The sequence below is a fragment of the Taurulus bubalis genome, assembly GCF_910589615.1.
Source record: "Taurulus bubalis genome assembly, chromosome: 12".
Classification (NCBI taxonomy): domain Eukaryota; kingdom Metazoa; phylum Chordata; class Actinopteri; order Perciformes; family Cottidae; genus Taurulus; species Taurulus bubalis.
In genome coordinates this window covers 6,767,653-6,788,996 of record NC_136600.1, presented here as the reverse complement: position 1 = coordinate 6,788,996, position 21,344 = coordinate 6,767,653, and the positions used below count along the sequence as shown (strand labels likewise).

Here is a 21,344-nt window from a genome sequence, read left to right as displayed (position 1 = left end):
CATTGTGTTCCATGTAAACAACATTCTGAATATGATAAAACCAGGATACTAAAGGCCTCATGGAGTTGCCCACCTAATGTATTAGGTGGGCTACGCATTTCAAATACATTAAGTGGGCTGCTTCAGAGTCTAATTTTAAAACATTTAATGTGGCACTTCACCACCTGCAAAAACATTACATTTCTATTCAGCGCACAGCGGATTAGGAGACCTTTTGAGAGATCCCACCTCGGCTTTTCCAGGCTTCTCGTATCAGCCCGGCTCATTGTGGGGTGATGTAAAGCAGCAGACCTTTTCCTCCGAGGCTTTGATTCACGTGTCGTCCCCGCGCCAAATAATAGATCCTAATGTGTACTTAATATTCCTCCCAACGAGCAGTCCCTCCCTGACTTCCGATGTGATGCTCTACCTGTAATTACGGCCAATAAAATCCCTAAATCGCCACGCTCGCTGTTCAGATCAGGGTCATCGCAGTTAATCACGGGCTGAGACTTGATAATGGTCCTTCGCTCATGCAGGGCAGCTAAAGTGTCAGGAGACGGGCACATTAAGTCTTCATTAGATGCAGTGAGAGTCACATTTTTCAGTAAAAGGATCAAGTTGCTGCTATATTAAAAGACAAGGACATAATTGAGAAAATGTAATCCCTCTCTCCTTTTCATTCTGTTTGCTGCGATCTAAACTGAAAAAAAAGAGAGACAAGAGACAGGATCATTGCACAGGTGGGTATTTATTACATGCCATTTTCTCATCACACCCTGAAGTCTCTCACCCACGAATGGCATCTGAAGAGGAGATTACATGGTCCGGATCAGAGGACCCTACCAAGCTTACGTTGGCTGCGGGAGAAAAGCTGGAGAGTTAGACAACTAAATAATGGGAGAGAGAAAATAATGACGAGATGAATGCTATTTTAGACTTCCTTATTTGATAAAAAGGCACAGCACCTTCTCAAAAACACGGGTGCGAACTCCAAAAGGCTGGAAAGCCAGTTGTCAGACCATCGCCACTCACTAGAAAGGCATCAAATTATATATGTTGGATATGAAAAACATCCACCTTTAGTCTAGCAAAAGGACCGTGTCACTGCAAAGCTGAATCAATCAGCCAAAACAATGGAAGTATGAGATGAACAAAAGAAACATAAAACATACTGCCTTGGTAAACAGCTCACTTCAACTCTGAACTACAGACGACGCTTCGCCACAGTTGGTAAATGTCGATCACACGGAGAGCTTCCCCCAATTTCACGCGTGCACACGAGCCGCAGTTTGGACCCATTTTGCAGCTGCAACGCCTCCATTTCTTTGGCAACTTTAACTTCACATATTTATTTGGAGAAAGTCGTTTACTAGGTAAAGACACGTTCCCGCCTAAAGAAAAGAAACAAACATGCATGAGTAATCCCCGGTACCAGTACTTCTCTTCAGGGACCACGTTCAGTCATGAAAAACATTCATTCTCTCTCTCCGTCTCACACAAACAAAACGCTGAGCAGCAACAAAATAAAAACTAAAAAGTAGCACTACAGGAACGAGCATACATTTTCATCAGACCCATCCCGCACTGGGCTGGAGTCTGAGGCGCTGATGGACTGATGGATGTGGGGATGTTTCGTGCAGAAGGGACACTGCCAAAAAAACTGCAGAGGACGTTCTCTTTCTGTTGGCATGTAGCGGCTGTGCTGTTCAGCATTAGTGCTTGTTCCAGGTTGGGGCTGCCATAGGACCTCTGGAAGACCTCTCCACCACGATCAGCTCATCGGGGTTGTCGCGCGCTTTATAATGTAACAAAAGGTCTTGTATTGCCCACTCTTCAATCTAAAAAGACAAAAAAAAAAAAAAGACATGAAATGGAGATATTGTGGGCAATAAAAACCACACTAAATGTCAGGGTAAAGGAGAAAATGCTGACACTGAGTGCTTAATGATAATGAGTGTTTTACGTAATGGCAACCAGAAAGCAATGGGGGGGGGGGGGCGTTTGAGGAGGCGCTGACAGAAGCCAGGCGGCATCTGGACCAAATGGGAGGCACCTCGCTTCAAACCAGCTCTGTGCGGGACGTGGTCTCCATTAGATACACGCCTGCCAGATAGGGATCGAAAGGATAAGCATGCCGCCTGCGGCCATGCCACCCTGAAACAGCACCGCTTGGTTTTCCACTTGGATGCCGCACACACACGGCAATAGTCATGGCAAGAGTGCGTCCTGCATGTGCGGGCGAGTGTGCAAGTGCTAACGCGCACAGACAAGATGCGTTACCTGGATGAGCGCCAGCGGCTTCTCCCGGCTGCGGATCAGCGCGGCTTCCTGCTCCTTCTCCTCCTCCACGATGGAGGCAAAGGTCACCAGGGAGGAGAGGGGAGGGCTGCCCACTGCTCCCAGCACCCAGGGCCTGAGGGGAGAGAGACACACACACACACACACACACACACACACACACACACACACGAGAGAATTAGTGCCTACCGCTGCAATAGGGAAAGCGACAGGAGTCTAAGTGCACGGACAAAGTGTGAGTCAACGACTACTGACAAGCTCCTGTGAGAGAACGGCCGCCTGGTTACCACAAACCTCCGCTGTGACGACAGCTGCCCATTTACACATCCAGCCGACACAGAGCAACATTAACGTTCACCTGGTCCTTGCACCGGTTTTCAAAAGTCAACTTCAAGCTTTTCCAGCACCTCTCAGCTGCAGAAGGAAACCTTAATACAGTACGTACCGTATATACTGATCATGTTAGTTCTTTATCACATTAAATCAGATGTCATTGTGCCGTTAGGAATCAAAATGATGTTTTGTGGCAGCACTCGACAGGACTGAGACACATTAATGAAAACGCATCAAAGATACATAACCCAGCTGAGCCAATCTCAAACAATTACGAGGAAATAACGTCAATTTTAGATTTTTTGGGGGGAGATTTGTGTCAAGCTGTGTTTCTGGCCGTTTAGCACACTGTGGGTTTTTCTTTTTTTGTCTTTGAAAATGGGACGGATGGAAAGACAACCTGAAAACATCATGTCTCAGGCTTTGGCAGCATGAAAGGATTGATTGTAGCCACTAAAAAACAAAAAAGACCCAATGTAAGCTGATGTGGGAAAACAGATACAAGCCTTCATGACCAGAAAATGAGGTCTTGGTCCCCAATCTTAATGCTTGCACTAAATGATTCACTCCAAAATATATTCTTCTCAGATCCTCTGCAAAGCATTTGGTTTGTGTTTGCCAAATTCAAACAAAGATTAGAGAAGCTCCTTTCAGTGACTGACATGTGGAACAAATCACCAGACAATGGCACATTTTTTTGCTGCCTTCTAAAACTGTGTTTGTAGTTATTTTCTTGTTTACTGAATTGGATTGTCTCCAAGCATGTATATAGATTTTTTTATTTTTTTATTAAATCTTTAATTTCCTTTTTTCATTCTCTTTAAATGTTGAAATATTTGTCCAGGACTTTTAAGTGACCTTGAAAAGACATTCAGTTCAGTGGAATCTGCTTTATTGGAATGGACAAGGACAACACTGCCAAACAGTCAGGTATTATTATTATTTCCTCTCTGAATATTCATATTTTTTTGACTCCGATAGTTGAGAGTTGTGCCTTTTCCTTTTATGCAGGGATCCAGGACATCTATTCAACATGACATGTAAAATACAACATGTCCCATTGATGACATGAGCTTCCTGCGCTTAAAGTGATTTCTTACTTCATAGCTGCTCTGTGAGTCTTGGAGACATGCTGCATTAATAGTTTGCTATAAATGTAGGCAAAAGAATTCCAAATCATTCACTATGATGCACGTTAAAGCTATATGGAAAGTCTGTTAATCTGGCCAAGAGAGACCTCTGGAAATATTCATAAGACATGAGGAGAGAAAAAAAGAGAGAGATAGTCTGACAAGATCAAAAAGGCATCTCTATTAATTCTGACTTTGGATTTGGAAAAAGAAGGAAGACATGAGAATATACGAGGTTGCTGCTGCTTCCTGAGCCTTGAACTTGTCTGTCTCTCTCTCCGCTCATCCAAAAACCAAGAAGAACCTGAAACCGGTTCCCTGTTCTGTATGATCCGTTGTGACATGAGGGCTGCCCTTATCAACACTGATTAACATCACCGGCTTCACTAGTGACTCACAGCTGTTTAATATCTAGAAGTCTGCTCTAAAGATTACCCGCGCTTCATGCCGCAAAGATACAGAAGAGGAAGCATGACGCACTTACAAAAAAAAGCAAGCATGACAAAGTTCCCTCATAGGACCTGAAAAGACTGCCCAACGCGTCCACAGTTTCATTTATTTTTCTGTCACACACACACACAATTTAACCAGACATGCATATTTACAGATGTGCGTGTGTGTGTGTGTGTTGCTGTCGAGGGGATGTTGCAACGGTCAGGGTGACTCGTTGTCTGCGGACAGGTCAACCCAGCTGTACTAGATCATTAAGAGCTGTTCACCTCGCTCAGACCAGAGCGGTCACGCCTCTCAACTAGAGCGGTTCCTGTCAGTCAAGTTGTCCGGTCAACACTCATCGTTACTTCCCCTTTTTTTTTTATTAATGTCAAAGCCAGACATGGTCTGTGTCAGATCTGTTTCAAGATCTTTCAGTTTCCTTAAAATAAAAATAAAAAAATTAAAGTTTCATCCATCTGCTGAGAGATAATAAGTAATTATAGATGGATAGAATAAAATATATTTTTAATTAAGGCTTAGATTAGGGATGTTCTTGCAGTAAGTTAGTATTAGAGTACTGGGAAAGGACTCTTAATGTGGCATCGTGTATCTTATAATGCGTGTGTGAGAGATGCAGTTTTATGAAAAACCTCAAGAGTGCCACCAAGTGGAAAACAGCGGTGCACAGAGTGTTTGAGTGAGAGTGTGTGTGTGTGTGTGTCTCACCTAGTGGGTTGCTCCGCCTCGCTGCTCTCGGTGCATTTGAATGTGACCCTCCTGGTTGCGGAGGTGGCGGTGACAGGGGACACCTGGGCACCTTGTTGGCCCCTCTGGGCTCCAGTTTGTCCTGCTCTGACCAAGCGGCTCTCCTCCTCCAGCAGCAGCGCTCGAAATGAGCACGAGGAGGGCGGGGACTGGACTGCTGTTGCCCTGCAGGATCAAACAAATAACACAGAGAAAGAAAGAAAGAGCATGTATGACACATGGATTCATGATGAAAGTAGGCAAAAGATGGTAGCGCTGCATCTCTACAAAGCTGTGGTCCTCTTAATGTGAAGCGGATGCCATTATTTTGTGGCCAGCAGAGGGTGCCATCATTTATAATGCTCTGAGTGGCTGTGCAGATTCTTCCACTCACAACCCTACCTTGTACATGCAAAGCTTTGGTGCTGATATAAACATGATGTATGGGCTGAGGAAGCCTGGTGGAGGTCGTATACAATTACTCTCTAGCCTTAAAACCAACTGTCCCATCAGCGACGGGCTATGAACTCAACAGGAAGCTATTTCTGGACAGTTGTGTGTAGTGGACACTAGTTTTCTTCACATTTGGGCTAACTCACCAGGCCTTCCCACTGCTTTTCAGCGGGGTGACCGTGGGGGTTGGTTTGGATGCAGTGGACTCCACACTGGCCTCCTTGTTGGCCATGGCCAACATCTTCCTCTGCTTCTGGGACATTTTCATGGGAACAGGGGAGTGCTTGATGCTGGCAGTGACACTGCAGGCAGGAGGAGAAATATAAATATGTGTGGTTAGCTGAAGTGAATAAGGTTCACTCATGCAGCAGTAGTGCTGTCCTTCAGACTGGGCAATGGGATGAATTGCATCCCATTTTATGAATAAAGCAAAAATTCAGCTGTACTTTCACAGCAATTAGTCATGAATTGTTTGCTATCATTGCCTCCGATCAACTAGACACTCTTAATGATTTAGTTTGAAATAAATCTCCCTAGTTAGACAAAAAAACATTGCGCACCTTCCCGGGCTTTTAGGAGCTGCTCCAAGGGTCTGCAGTGAGTTGGCCTCCATGTCCATGATGGTCCTCAGATCCAGGGCTGGGGTTGGACGAGCAGGACTGCAGGTTGTATTAACACAGTCACACATAATACCTAGAACATGCGGCTCAGATGTCAACATTTAGTTATTGATGAGGGATGAAAGAATGTCCTCCTTTCTCCAAACATACTCTTCCTCAGAATGAAGTGAACACAAGGTCCCTGTTTGAGTCAGGGGTACCTTGTAGGAAATCTCAACTGGCTCTTTTTTTTATAATGGAAAAAAAAACATTGATTTCCTCCTTTATAGTGTTTTATCCACATTTTATAGTTTGAGGAGGAGAGGGAAAAACCAACACAATTGTAAGAATAAAACAGAAGTTTTCAAATGTAGGATCATTAAGTCCATCCTACCAGGAAGGGGCCTTAGGGATGGTTTGTGGAGCAGAGTTGTGAGGAGACTCCTTCAGGGAGGTCGGGGTGCTGGGTGGGGTCTTTAGCCTCTGACTGAAAGCCTTTTCTTCCTGTTGTAAGAAATGATCAAAACAAAAGCAAATGGATAAGTTTGTGTATGACTTTGTGTTGTACTTCTATAATGGACCCATAGAAGGCAGCAAAATTACTAGCAGAGTAAGTACTTGGACGAGCTAAAACATATCCCCCCCAAAAAAACACATCATCTGTTATTTATGCGATTGCTGTGGTGGTCAGATGTTAACCTCGACTCCGTCATGGAAGACGGGGGACTGTATGTCTCGGGGACTGCCCACCCCCACGTAGCTGCCCTCTGAGTCGGATGTGAGCAGATCCTGCAGGGACTCTGTTGAGTTAGCCCTGCCTGACTTTACCAGGCACGGGGAGACCACTGAGAAGACAGGGAGTGCGTTAGTGAAATGAGTACATACTGCATACTGAACCCGACAGGTTCTTAAAGGAGAGGATGTTTATGTATACCTGGTGCAGGGGGACTTTGAATGATAGCAGAGAGAGTGTAGCCTCCTGAGCTGTCAGAGCGTCGCCTTGGTTTCTTTTTTGCCTTCATCTTGGCCTTCTTTAACAGGATTTCTCTGGGGGGGATAATGTGGTACAATCATTAGCGGATATTCATTTGGGAGTCCACATTTCAGATGCTTGAAGGAGATTGGAAGGACTTGCAGACAGCCTGGTAAGCTCCCGCTTCCCTTCAGGGTCCAGTGTGTGGGATTTAGGGTGATTTATTGGCAGAAATGGAATATTATATTCATCATTATATTTTCATTGGTGTATAATCACCTGAAATAAAGAATATTTGTGTATTTGTTAGCTTCGAAGGAGTCCACCGCCATGTTTCTACAGTAGCTCACAAAAGACAAACCAGGTTGACCAACTTCAGTTGTTTGCAATCTACAACGTCACCACTAGAGATCACTAAATCCTACACACTGGTTCTTCAACTTTAGGTCTACGTTCACAGCTGAATAATTTTTTTCTGGTCTATAGCCACATAAGATAAATGTTTTTACAGCGGTTACAAAAACACAGAATGTCTCACAGCAGGAACCAAACATAATGAGTGTACATGGAGATGCTGAACATTTGTTTGTGTACCTGCAAGAGTGATCCAGTTCTGCTTCTGTTTTGGGGCTGAACGCAGAGTCCAAATCCTCATCGACATACACACTGAGGTCTGGGGCGCCAGGATACGGAGTAATGACCCTCCTCTGCATGGCTGGGATCTGAAATGAAAACAAACAACAAAAACAATCAGAACCTGATCCTGCACAAAGTTACATTAAGATATGAGAACCAAGACTGACTTGGTGCGATCATGACACATTTGACTAAATTTTAAAACAAAGCAGATATTGCATTGGCAGTGACACAGGTACCAGATATTGCTGCATTCAGCTGCGAGTTGCACAAGAAACAAAATAACAGTTCACCCCAAAATCACCTCTTATCAAGACAAAACATGTCTTGTGACGACGTTTTAATGAAGCAACTACTTCTTGTGATCTATTCTGAGCAAAATTATCTAGAAAGCCTTTACTCTGGAAACTGAAAGACTGAGCCATGTAGGATTCAGATCTGTGACTTCCAAGAAGTCGTTTCACAGAATAAGCATTTAATCGCTATTTTATCTTGAAAACAAATCCAAGTCAAACGACAAAAAAGAGCAAACATTAAAGTAACGGAAAGGATGATGCAGATTGGGATGTTTCTCGGGGTGGATGAGAGGTGACTCACCATCCTCCTGTAGGCTGCAGAAAGCTCCACGAGCACTTCATCACTAAGAATATCCAGCGCTCTGAGGGCAACAAAAAAAACAAAAAGGGGCAGACAGACAGACACAGACAAAGGAGAAAGTTATGTTTAGCTCTCTCCTGCTGGGGAAAGTATTTCTCCTGCTGTATACAGTATATAAAAATATACACAACTTTACTAAATAAATATTTGAGATAAAAAAAAAAATTAAATGCTGAAATGCTCTGAACCGATTTATAAAAGATATTTTCAAGTCCCATTCAGGCTCTTTCTTGTGATTCTCACTTGGACTCCAGCAGGGCGGCCATGTTGACCACTATGAAGTGGAGACAGGAGAGTTTCAGCTGCTCCGCGTTGTACATGGTGGCAAACTCCAGCAGCTCTGCACCGTTCTTCAGAGTCACTAAGGAGCAAAGCAAGCAGCGTCATTAACCAGTCACAGGAAATTGTTTCAAAGAAGCAATTGTGCCTGAAAATAGTTTTCCCCATGTCCCCATTTGTGAAATAGTGCTGCAGTGACATCACAGTTTGTGGTCGAGACCACAAATATAACAAAAAGCTGCGTTCTGGGCCTAATGTGATCAAATCTCTCAAGAAACCGAGTACCATAAGGAACAGCGGTCTGTTATTAACCCTGAAACTATTCACCCCCGCCCCCATCTCATTTACTATGCCGTGGGACTTTTTTTGCTGCGTCATTACCATTCATATCTCTACAACAAATGTGTTTAGTGTTCTCTTAAAAGATGTTACTAGAGAACAGTGTAAAACTACTCTGTTACACATAAAAGTCCTGGCTTTAAAATGTGTCTTAAGAAAAAAAGTATTAGAATCAAAATACACTTAAAGTACCGAATGTAAATGTGTACTCATTGTGCAGAAGTAGCCTAAATGGTAACAAATAATGACAAATAAATTAAGTGACGTTTAGAGTACAATATTTCCCTCTGAGACGTAGTGGACAAGAAATATAAAGTAAAAAAAAAATGGAAATAGTCCACTACAACTACCTACATTTTGTAGTAGTACAGTACCTAAGTAGCCTGAATGTAACAAGAGCAATATACGTAATATAGTTCTTCGTCCCTCCAGCCTCTTAATTTTAATCTCAAAGTGCATAAAATTGTCCATTAAACTTTATTATGCACAAAATGTATCCCTAGGAGATCCAAAGTCCACCCACTCTAGTCTCTCCCAGAATCCAGTGGGAGATACTGCATCAAATTGTAATTTTCATGAGATGAATGCAGTATTATGTCAAGATAAAAGGACAGCGCTAGAGGGCAAAGTAAATGACGCGATCTAGGATAGATTAAAAGACAAACACAGCATACAGTTCTCGGTGATGACGACCTCGCACATCTCCTTCAGTCGTGTGATGAGCAGCTGGTCGGCCACAACCAATACGGTGCAGACAAACTCCACATTCAAAGCCTCTGTTGAGCAAGAGGGAGAACAATGAGTCCTCTTAATACTATTTTTTGCAAATTCGGCAACTAGTCTTAAAAGGTTGTAATTTGTGGAATCAACTAAACTTGAGAAGTTACCTTTGATGGTGTGGGACTCATCTGTGTAAATATACTCTAGAATGACCTGCAGGATCTCAGAGCTGGTAGGCATCTCCAGTGCAGAGCAGGAGGTGGCCTGAGGGTCACAAGACAACATTATTGTCAATATGATCACGTCCAAAAGCTTAAGTAGCAAGCATTGGGATCGCGAATAAAGCAGTATGAAATAAAAACATCGCATACCTCAATCCAGGAGTTTCCAAGCATACTATTGAAGTATTCTGAAACAAAAGTAAAAACATTTGCGACTCACTTTCTGTAAATCCAAAACATCCAACAGACATCAAAAATTAAAGTTTCTTCAACACACAGGAGCCTGTTATTTGAAGAATCCAATTATATCTTTACCAGTGATATTTACGGAGGTTTTGGACTCACAAGGACGCGCACTAATGTTTGACAGTCACGTGCAAAATAACAAGCGCGCATTCGCCATCAGTATAAAAAGAACGTGTGTTGGGTTCGTTGACGACGGGATGACCTTACCTAGTCTTGCACAGAGGACACTCTTGTGACATGGAAACTCTTTCCCATCTTCAGATTTCAGAGTAACATCACAAAGATAGGAGCTGTACAGACAGAAAGAGACATGAGAAAATCTGCACTTTGGCATCAAATTAATTATGTACCATCTCATCTATAGCTACTACACTCATTAACGCACCATTTCTTCTGGTAGAACTTGGGCTTGTGGCCGGTTTTCTTGTTTATTACATTGATCTTCCCACTTTCATATTTGACTCCATCCAGCCTGTCAAGGAAAGCATGAATGCGAAAGCATGAATGAGGAGACGTGACACCACATCTGTTTTTGCGTCGGTGTTTAGAGCACACCATCCCGTCTCTCACCGTGCAGACAGGCTTCCCAGGCCCAGCTTTTTTGCAACACCCTGCAAGGTTTTCACTGGGTTGGCCCCTCCGTCGTTGCCCTTGTCACCTTTACCTCCTTTCACCTTCTTGCCAGGCTTGGCGCACTTGCTTTTGGCCTTGTCCCCATCTCCTTTGGTTGCGGGGGGAAGGGAGCGGTACACCTCGCGCGCTGAATGGCCTCTCAGGCTCAAGTCCTGCAGACTGCTGATAAGCCTCTCCCGCTCGAAGTCCTGGCCATGGCAACAGAGACAGTGGAGCAGCTGAGTCAGCGGCTCAGTTCTTCAAGACTTACGCACATATTCTGTGCACACTCAAGCAATAGTATATAATAAAATCCTGTGTATCCGATCTATGTTGCTGAGAGTTTAAGTGAATGACACTTTGGAGACTGTTTTTCTTTTCCTCACCTGGTTTTGTGCCGGCAAGGCCCCTGAGACTCTCGGCCGGGCCCCGTGCACCAGCAGCTCGCAGGAGTCTGTGTAGATGAAGTGCAGGGCGTATTCCAGCATGTCCGGCGTGATCTTCTCCAAAATTATTAAATCGCAGCCCACAGCATCCTCGCTCTTCCTCACTTCCCCGTCAGGTTCCTCGTCCAGTTCATGCTCAGACATGAACTGCTTACGGAAGAACTCGGACCTCATGGACAGGATGTACTTGTGAGCGGGGAAGGTGCGAACACCGGCCTGGAGTGTCACGTCGTGGATGCCGTCCATTTCGTCTGCCTCATCCAGAAGGCTCCGAAAGTGTTGGGAGAAGGAGGACGGAGAAATGCTGGGGATCTCGTACAAGCTGGAGCAAAGACAGGGTGGACGTCATTGCAGCATGTCACTCGAATGATCAAAAATTAACATTTAGAACACATACATCGAGGACACAAACAAAGAGAATCTCTGACGACAGTGATAACTGAAGGACAAGAAGCTTTCATGCTGCAACACAGCCTCCAATAAAGCAGAGCACTTAAATCAGCAGGGAAGAGATCTAAAAATAAAGACAATTAGACCCAGCTAGAAAAGATTAATAGTTCACTATTGTATGCAATACCCAACTGGCTAAATGTGCCAACATAACATTCTGTGGCAAGTCATTATTGAGTCCCTGGGGAGATACGGCTTTTAAAGTTGGTCCTTTGTTGCTTCCCATCACCTGTTTAGTGCTGATAAATCATAAAATAGAAGTGTATGCCTCTAAATGCTCTTTACCAATTCCCTATTTAGCACAAACTATAAAGACTTATGAACCTAAGCACCGTATCAAAAGAAGCATTATCCTAGCTTCAAGGGAGATACCCTACCTTGTTTTGGGGTCGGACTGAAGCGCTCCAAAATTTCGGCCTTTAGAGTCCATGGTGATGCCGACAGCTCTGTGGACATACGGGAGTTTCTCCAGGCGGATCCGCTCATACAGTGTCCCAGCATCTGAATGGCCACACACCTCCACACTGTCCTCTGAGATTACAAGAAGCTTGTCAATTAGATTTCTTTATAAAAACTCAATTTCTAAAAACCTTCTTTAACAATGTTTTTCGCTCAATCCCTTTTACTTATTGTCGTTTGTCCTTTCTTTTGGACACTTACTATTGCTGCGGTTTTATCCCCAATAAACTTAAGAGTATGTTTAGGTCGCTCATTTTATTCATTAAAGCAGTTGGTACATTAGCTTGATGAATATTAATGTCAATGCAAGTCCAATGAAAACTATTTAAATAGTTTGAGACAAATGCAAAACACAGGCCAACTTCATGATTCAATACACCATGTTCCTAAATTCCTCACCTTTCTTCTCCCCGTACTTCCTATACTCTCCAGCCCACACACCATTGAAGCCCTCCCCCTCCTGAGTCACAAACATCATGCCATTCTTGCTGAGAGCGATATCCGACATGAAAACCTGACGCCCGTACGCCCACCGGCACCGTCTCACAGAGCTGCAAGAGGACCGCCAGCAAAACACCTGACAGAAGGACGGAAATGGAGGAAGGAGAACATTTAAGGAAAGTTACACAGACAAGTCTTAGTCACCATTTATATCTATAGGACCCCAAATAGACAACAAATAACAATGTTATACATTCTGCTTTAGTTCCTAAATGTTAGAAGATTTAAGTAGAACTGCATCGTCTCATGATAGATTTATGCCAATTTATTAAGTGATGCATCAAATCAGAGGATTTGCGGTTTCGATCCCTGGCTCCACTCGTCTGTGTCGATGTGTCCTTGGGCAAGACACTTAACCCCAAATTGCTCTCACAGGTTGTTCCGGCAGTGTATGAATGGGAATAAATTATTAAATAGTCCTGATGGGCATGTGGCATCTTGCACGGTAGCCCCTGCCATCAGTGTGAATGACGACATTTAGTGTTAAAGTGCTTTGAGTGGTCAGAAGACTACAAGTACAGTCCATTTACCCCATGTGCCTCAATTACAGAGAGAAAAGCATTTTGTGTGATACTTCCTAAATGCACGTACTCTCCCAGCTTCATCCAATGCCAAGATGGCCAGCTTTTCTCCTCCTCCCTCATTCAGGATCTGTGGAATCACACGGTGGTCCAGACTCCCCCCGCTGACCAGAACCTTCTTGATGTTCAGCTGCCTGAACAAATTATAAATAGAAAAAAAGAGAACATATTCAGATTTGAAATATAATATACTTTATTAATCCATTTGTCCATATGTGGATGAAGATCTACATTTCTTGGTGGAAGACGTTTAAGTGGATCCAATGTTGTGTTATTGCTCTTTAACGGACAGGCACGCACACAGCCCCACTTTCCAACTAAAAGATATTTGCAGCACTAGACTACGCAAATTGGAAAAGGCATAACGAGATACCGTAACAGTTTCCAGTTTAGAGGATGATTTACTATCTTCTGCCATTTAAATTAGGTCTGATTAGAATACCGGCGGTGATGGAGAGCAGACCACGTCTCTTGCAGCTTGAAAATTCTGCACATATCAATCAGACCTATGAGCACTGGAGAATACGACCTTTGAATCTTTACAGAGATTACATCTTTATATTTGCCAGACAAAATGCAGTCCTAAGTTTGGAATAAACTCTGGACTTAAACGAGAAATTTGCCCACTACGTTATTAGAGAGAGGCTGCTCAGAATCGATGAAGTACGTTGTGTTTTGCAATTTAGTGGGTGGTGGATGAGGCAATCTTCAGATTATGGATCAGTTTGTTCAATTTATTGCTCTGATTAAATTTGGAAAATGCTGCTATATATATATATATATATATATATATATATATATATATATATATATAAACTAAATTGAGGTCATGCTGATGTTGTGTGATGTAACTGAGTGACTGTAACATGTCTTTTAATGGCCGGTTGAAGGTTTATTATTTTTGCAGGGGTGGTGTAACTTCTGCTGCCCCGTTCACTTCACCTTGAAGCCATTTTCTTGCACTGGTAGTCAGCCAACAGGTAGACGTCGCCCTTGTCCGTCACGACCACCGTTGCTCCATCACTAGCTGCTGCCATCGCTATGGTGACATCCTTGTGGTACAGAGCCGACACCTGCCGGGGGGCTGTCACGCACTTCTCTCCGTTAGGATCCAGCAAGTAACCTGGATAACAACACATAGTAGAGTATGTCAACATGTCCATATATGGCGTATGAGTTAGTGTGCTTAATATGTGCTTTCACTTATAAAATACAAAAACTATCATAATAGCCTTTCGTGTCATCCACCTCTGACATGATGGAGGGACTTTCCTCATCATTCATCTTTCCTTTGTTAACTGTGGCATGTTTACACTTTGTGTAACACAGGCTGTGGGTCTCGATTTTATCTGCTCAGATTTACCACAGCAACCGTTCAGTCCCGTTTAGTATCCGAGAAGCAGTGGCATTTTCTCTCATAACACCGGCTTTAGCTGACATTTCAATGAGACTTACCCAGCTGGCCTCCGTTGAGTCCCATTGTGTAGACAGCCTCCCTGGTCCACAGCACTGTGTGGAACCTTCCTGCTGCAACTCCAATCACCGTCTTGCCTCTCAGCGTCTTGTGAAACACCTGCACACACAGCACATCATTGTGACATTGAAACGATAGCATACAGAAATTAAGAGTGTCTAAACTCAACATCAACAATAATTATCAACATGCTGGTTGTAGAAAATACTAAATCAATCTTGCAAACATAAAACAAAGAGCAGATTGAACAAACAGTGTCAGTGTCATGCATTTCGTTCACCAAAACAACCAAAGTCTCATTTGGCAGTGCATGCAACCTTCGTTACATGCACTGCAAAAAGTCATCGGCCCCTTTCCATCATCCTCCCTGCTCCTACCTGTTTTGGGACGTGGGCGGAGGCAGGAGGAGGAGCCAGACCAAGCTGGTGGAAGGTGTTGAGGCCAAAAGTGTAAACGTAGCCTTCCTCCGTCAGCACCACTGTGTGGTCTTTAGCTGCCGCCACCTGGGAGCAGTGGTGGGACATCAGGCCCTCCACCATTCGAGGGACCTGTGGAGAGGAGTCAGAAGGAGAAGCTAAGGATTAAAAGTTAGTCTCAGCACCAGTCTAACCATTGAGACAATAAAAAACCTATCTGTTCTGAAACAGTCTGTATTTACAGTATGTGAATGTGGTAAAGGAGGAGCTGGACAACATGACGAGCTGAAACTGATTGATTCATATTTACAAACAGGCTTATGAAGCCATGAGGCGTTAGCAAACACAGCCTAAACTTAACAATTTTTCTCTTACGAGATGTTTGTTGAGGTTAGTTGTAAGTTATAATTCTAGAAAGAATTTTCTAAATATAGGGTGACGGTTTGCACATTAAAATAATGCCCTATAATAAGCTTCACCAGATAAGTCTGTTCATCTCCATGGCCAAGTCGTCCTCCAAGTCCATGCCCACAGGTGAAGACCTGGCCTTTCTGGGACAGGAACACAGAGTGGAACTTGCACAGGACCACCTGCAGGGAGAAGAGGAGATCAAACATGTTTCGGTCTCTTTTTAATCAGCATTTTAAAATGCAACATATTCAATTCTTGACAATAAAAGAAAAGCAGAGTTTGAAGTTTGTGCTGATAAAGGATCCTGTCATTATAATTTGGACCTCATAGCAGAGGCTGCGATGCATCTCTTTCCATGTCCCTCAGCCAAGCCCTCTTGTAGTGATAGTAAAACACTATGCCAATAAAGGCCGGGGCACTAGTGGAAAAGCAAACATCATTACTAATACATTGCTACCCTCAAGCTTTCAATAGGGTGCAGGGATGTTTCCCAAAGTATCACATTGATGTGGACATTCGCACACATGCATACACACCAGCGTAGTTCATTTAATTAAAAACATGTCATTGTGGAATTAATATTTAACCTCTGGCACCTGTCGGGTTGGGCTAGGAAGACAAAGACTAAATGCAGTGGCACTGGGTCATTGTGTGGTCATGAAATCAGATCTATCCGTCCCCCACTAGGCTTTAGGAAATTACTCTCCATGGCTCTATGTCAGAAAGAAAAAAAATCCCTTAAAACATGGGGTTGCTTCTGTTAACACCAAAATGAAAAGGGACATGAAGCCCACAATCACCATTCAAACACAAAGTCTTAAGAATGGATTACAATGACAACACATCTAACACTTATCTACTATAACTAGCATCTGGAGTGTACGCTACACACACCACTGGGGGTAGTTGCACTGGTGCCAGCAGCTATAGTAATCACACTAAGAGGATCCACATGACAAATGCATGAAATTGTAGTTGGGCTGGCACAGTCTGGTAGCGTGGTTTAACCATGCACAGACCGGCTTAACAAAGTCACAAATAAAGACCAATCAGTCCACGGCCGCCACACCAACTCTGCCCTCTATTTGACTGAGTCAAACGGCATTAATGATAGTATTTATTTTTGTTCCTGATGCCATGGCTGGATAACCACTAACTTCATTAATTTATGAAACGTAAAATGTAACACTCTCAAGCAAGGTTTTACCTGAAGAAAGTATGAGCCATCCTTAGGGGAAACCCCTTTTTTTTTTTTTTTTTGACGAGAAGGTTGTGTAATATCAGACTCTGGGGAAGGAATGTTTTGCTGGTTTACCCGGGTGGTGAGCCTTATCTGTAGCACCCATGTGCATTGGCTTTTTAAAATTTTTTGTATGCAACACATATTGGCACAGAGTTGAAGCAAGAGGCTATTACTGGTGTGATACATGTGACTAGGTTTTTTAGAGTCCTACACAGTAGGAAAACACTTTCTTTACTCCATAGAGAGCCGGCACAACAACAGCGTGTTGTTAGCCTACCTGCTTGATGTAAACCCCAGTCCTGGCAAACACATCCACAATCTCAGGATGCTGTCGGCTCTCCTGATTACCATGCCCGAGACTGAAATTAGTATTGTTTCCCCATGTGTATACTTCAGTTGGGTCTGTAATGAGGGAGAAAAACATAATTACACGCACAGCCAAAGCCTCCACATGAAGCTTGATTTTACCACTGGTCTTTTCTACAATTAAAAAGGACAAGGCATATTTGTATGGCTCCTTTCAACAAGGAAAGTCAAAGGGCTTTATATAAAAGACATAAAAAAATGAAGACACATTTAAATAGAATTTAAAAGGGTGAAATAAAATACAAGATAAAAATAAACTAAGATACATAACAGATCAAACAGAGGGATGTCCTGTTCATCCACAGTAGATACTACACTGGCAAGAAAGACATGTGATGTAGCACAGGGAGAGTTAAATCCCAGGCACGTACCAGTGTGAAATACATCATTAAACAGAATGAGTCACCGTGATGCTAATAAGCCTGGTGACTCTTGACAAAAACAAAACTGGATCCATTGTTTTACCACTCGTGTCATATTAATGCACGACGATGCCAACAATATAGCCCAACTCAACTTTAGCGCTTAAGTCATCAGTTTCTCTTACCGGTGTTTTTGAACACAACATGCATTGGTCTATCCTTCATTGTAAGGTCCAGGACAGAGAGACCCTCCTTGTCCTGTGTGGCGAGAAGTCCTCCATGCTGAAACAATGTCGAGAACCACAAGACATTCAATGTTAATACAACAACTTTTTTACTTTCCATATTGTTGCATTTTGGTAAATGGGAACGCTTTGAACACGGCATCTTTCTTTTTTATTTGTCAAAGCCATACCTTGACCAACGATATGAGACAGTGGATATGTCCGTAGAAAGCGCTGCGATGCAAAGCGGTCCAGCCGGACTCCTTATCCTTCCCCATCAGGTCAGCATTCTTGCTCTCCAGCAGCCACTCCAGTAGAGTTTTCTTTCCCAGCGAGGATGCCAGGTGCAGGGCTGTGCGACCAAAGGCATCCCTCAAGGTGGTTGCATTGTGGCAGTGTGAGGTCAAGAACGCCCGCAACTGACCCTCAGAGCCGCCCGTCAGTGCCGCCATCACCTCGTCTGCATGCTGCTGCGAGCGGCATTTGGGGGTGCAGTTTGGCAAGGCCGGACTCATCCTGACCTCCTCCAAATCTTCACAGTGAACCCTCCTCCCTTTTGTATCTCAAAGTCCCTCTGACAGCCCACCAACCCCAAATAAAAACTAAAAAACAAAACTATGCAAATTTTATAAATCCAAAACACGGTCGCTACTATCGTGTACTATAACAGAGCTGCCCTACAAGAAGAAAAAAGTGCATCAAGAAAAGAAAAACATGCATGTCAACAAAAGATGGAGATGGTTTGGGGTGCTAGACTTGTGCTTGTGTTGAAGTTCCACTGCACCCTAGCGACCCCAGAGCCTTTCTGCGACTTGTTTTAGTCCACCATCTCAACCAAAGAATGTAACACAAACTAAGGTGCTTGCAGCATATGATGGCATCAATAATTCAATAAATACAAAACCCCTTGAGTGTTGTATACAAAATTGTACATTTAAATGTTAGCAAAAATATTTTTTCCCTCTAAATACTCTTTTAATAAATTACAAAAGGCAAATATTTCAACGACCCTCCGACCTCCTCGTCCAGCAGTCCAACCATCAAACTTGAGGGGAAAGGCTTCCTTTCCCCCCCAAATTCTCACTTTCCTTTTCACAACTCCATAATTGTAGAGTGCACCTGAGGGGGGAATTTGAGAGGAGTCAGTGGTGTACTTGTGTTCAAAATGCAAGTACAGCTGTGTGGCATGCAGAAGTGAGACGAGATACAAAAGTGCGTTGACATGTTTGCTACAGAGTTGACATGTTTGCTACAGAGCTATTTGACAACGCTGTGAAAATGCGATTAGGGAGAATTTAAACGTTGCATGTGGTAATGTTTACGTGAAGATAGATATTTGGTTTATGCGTAATATAACTGGGGCGTTGAAGCCATGGCGAGCCAATTTCTTACGTAGAACAAGATAAACCGCAACCTTTGCACACATCTGACAACCCAGCTAGCTAGCAGGCTGTGCAGAACTGCCAGCTAGCTAGCTAGCTAGCTACTTCGCCCAAGTATTATCTAGCTCGTAGTGCCCAAGCTGGATAACGCTACACGTCAAGTCACGTCATAATGTGCTACGCATTTTCAAATGTGACAGTCAACAAGACGCCTGAGCAAACTCAACGATAACGATACAGTTCAACGTTGGGTTTGTCAGCTGTGTTGTTAGCTAGCTAGCGGCCAGCTAGCTCGACTGACACATCACCGAAAGCAAGTGTTAGAGAGCTGGAATGTAAATTAGCGCTATATCATGTCTTACCTTCCGCTAGATAAAGGAACAAGAAGACATGGAGAAAGTTGCTTCAACGACGTACATCCACTGAGTCATTACTACAAACAGGAGACGCTGGGCTATTTTATCGCTAGTGCTAATTTTGACAGAACAGGACATCTGAAACCCTGCAGGTTTGGTTAAAGAAGAAACAAACCGTCGCTACTGTCGAGACTTCTGATTGGCCAGGGCGTGTACATCCCAGTATTCTATTGGTTGATTTTTGGGGGTTTGTTAGTTGCGCTCAGACTGTGCTGTTGCTGTCTGTATGATGTCACAGGCAATTTTATTCCATCTTTTTCTATTTGAGGGTTGACATTATAAACATATTTACAAAGTTAAGAAAAATATTAGAAAACAACATGAAAATATAACTTAGAAGTTATTTTTGTTTATATTAGACGAACACATCATAGTTGTGGATTCATCGTAAATGAAACAAAGAGACAACACACCATTTAAGATTACAATTAATTCACAAAGGGTTAAAGCCATTTACTCTCTAATGGGCAGCCAAATTATCATGATACCATTTATATGCAAATAGGAGTAAAAGTAGCAGATGAAGGGTTGGTTTAAGAACACTCTCTGCCCAATTATGACAAATAATGGTTAATGTGACATGAGGATGAAGTCTTCCATAGAGAATAAAGATAATTTTATATTTTGAGCATGTTATACCTACAGTTGCGTGGCCATGAAAAATGGATGTATGAAAAGCTTGTAGATCCTTTGCAAGAACATCATGTCAGTTACAAGGGTTTCATACTCAACAGATTGACTTCAGGTGGAGTATCACTTTCAGCCTCATTTCAGGTTTCATGGAATAACTCAGATGATTGTCCCAGTGACCGGGGCTAAGCATAGGACGGGGTCAAAGGAGGGCCAAGCTAGGGTTACACTGGGATCTACGCCGGGTCTTCCAAATATTCATGAGCACGCCGTCCCTCACCCGCCATGCATTACCACATCCACAGCTTCGCTTCTAGTGCAATCCTGCACAGTCCAGCAGTCTAACAACGACGAGGCTGCCACCCAATTCATGTATCAAAAGAGGATGTGGAAATATAGACCATTTAAAGAAATTATGTTATAAAATGTTGCACTTTTTTTCCATAATCGTTTAGTTGAAAAAGCACTTTTGTATAATGGATTTCGAGAAAAACTTTTCTTTCAAATGATAACAAATCATCTTTCCTTTGCTCTTATTATGAGCTTGTTGTCTATTAGGTTCTGCCTTATGTATTATGTTTTTTCCCCCACTGCCTTCATTGGGTTTATGCTGTAGGGACCCATAGAAAGGATCCTAAAAGGGATTGGGGCTGATCTTAATGAGTACTAGTACATGATGGGCTTAGTGATGTGACATTATCATCAGGGGATCTAATGATTTATATGTTTATTTTTGCCTGGGGAAGACGTCTTATTCTAAGATATATATACAGTTATGTTATATAGACTGCAGGCATCTTATTGCTTGGGACCTCACTGGAGCTCCCACAGGGACCCTATAGAGGTCCTTACCCCTTGGCTTAATTTCTGAAGCAGCACCAGAATGCTCGTAATAATAGAATTATTAGTATTATTAGTAGTAGTAGTACAAGTCATTTCGTGGAGACTATAGTTGCGATTTTCACACATATTAATCTGTCAATTTATGAGATAAAAAAAGAAGGGAAAACATGTCAGAGGGAAATTAAAATCAAAATCTGAACGAAACTTGAAAGAGTTTCTCTCCACACCCCCCTTTTTGCTGGGAAATGGTACGCTCCCTCCTTCCAATGGTCTGCACTGTGCTGCTGTGTTTGGTCTTCTCCTCCAGACTCCCTGCGTTTAGGGAAGCAGCGAGCTGGAAGTACGTATGAGGTGATACATGGCACCTTCGGGAGATACGGAGGGTTTTTCTGCTTGGAACCAGCAGCCTGAGTAAGGTATTTTTTGCCGATTCGACATTCTGCATCGGGCTCGCTTCTTTTTCTTCGGGGACTGGGGGAAAAA

At 43.1% G+C, this 21,344-nt stretch overlaps 1 protein-coding gene across 1 annotated transcript; it reads right to left on the bottom strand.

Annotated features, from left to right (window-relative positions):
- Positions 1 to 711: 711 nt before the first annotated feature.
- ibtk (inhibitor of Bruton agammaglobulinemia tyrosine kinase) lies at positions 712 to 18,105 on the bottom strand (the record flags this gene model as incomplete). Its single annotated transcript, XM_079227846.1, has 28 exons — positions 712 to 1,820; positions 2,263 to 2,395; positions 4,905 to 5,108; positions 5,522 to 5,677; positions 5,936 to 6,034; positions 6,369 to 6,478; positions 6,674 to 6,819; positions 6,909 to 7,021; positions 7,542 to 7,669; positions 8,181 to 8,241; positions 8,484 to 8,601; positions 9,533 to 9,634; positions 9,746 to 9,842; positions 9,950 to 9,987; positions 10,253 to 10,335; positions 10,431 to 10,517; positions 10,616 to 10,866; positions 11,044 to 11,425; positions 11,931 to 12,084; positions 12,412 to 12,589; positions 13,105 to 13,228; positions 14,037 to 14,217; positions 14,550 to 14,667; positions 14,946 to 15,116; positions 15,464 to 15,574; positions 16,916 to 17,040; positions 17,552 to 17,648; positions 17,782 to 18,105. The coding sequence occupies 28 exons, from the start codon at positions 18,103 to 18,105 to the stop codon at positions 1,695 to 1,697; spliced, it is 4,017 nt and encodes a 1,338-aa protein (XP_079083972.1). The 3' UTR covers positions 712 to 1,694.
- Positions 18,106 to 21,344: the final 3,239 nt, after the last annotated feature.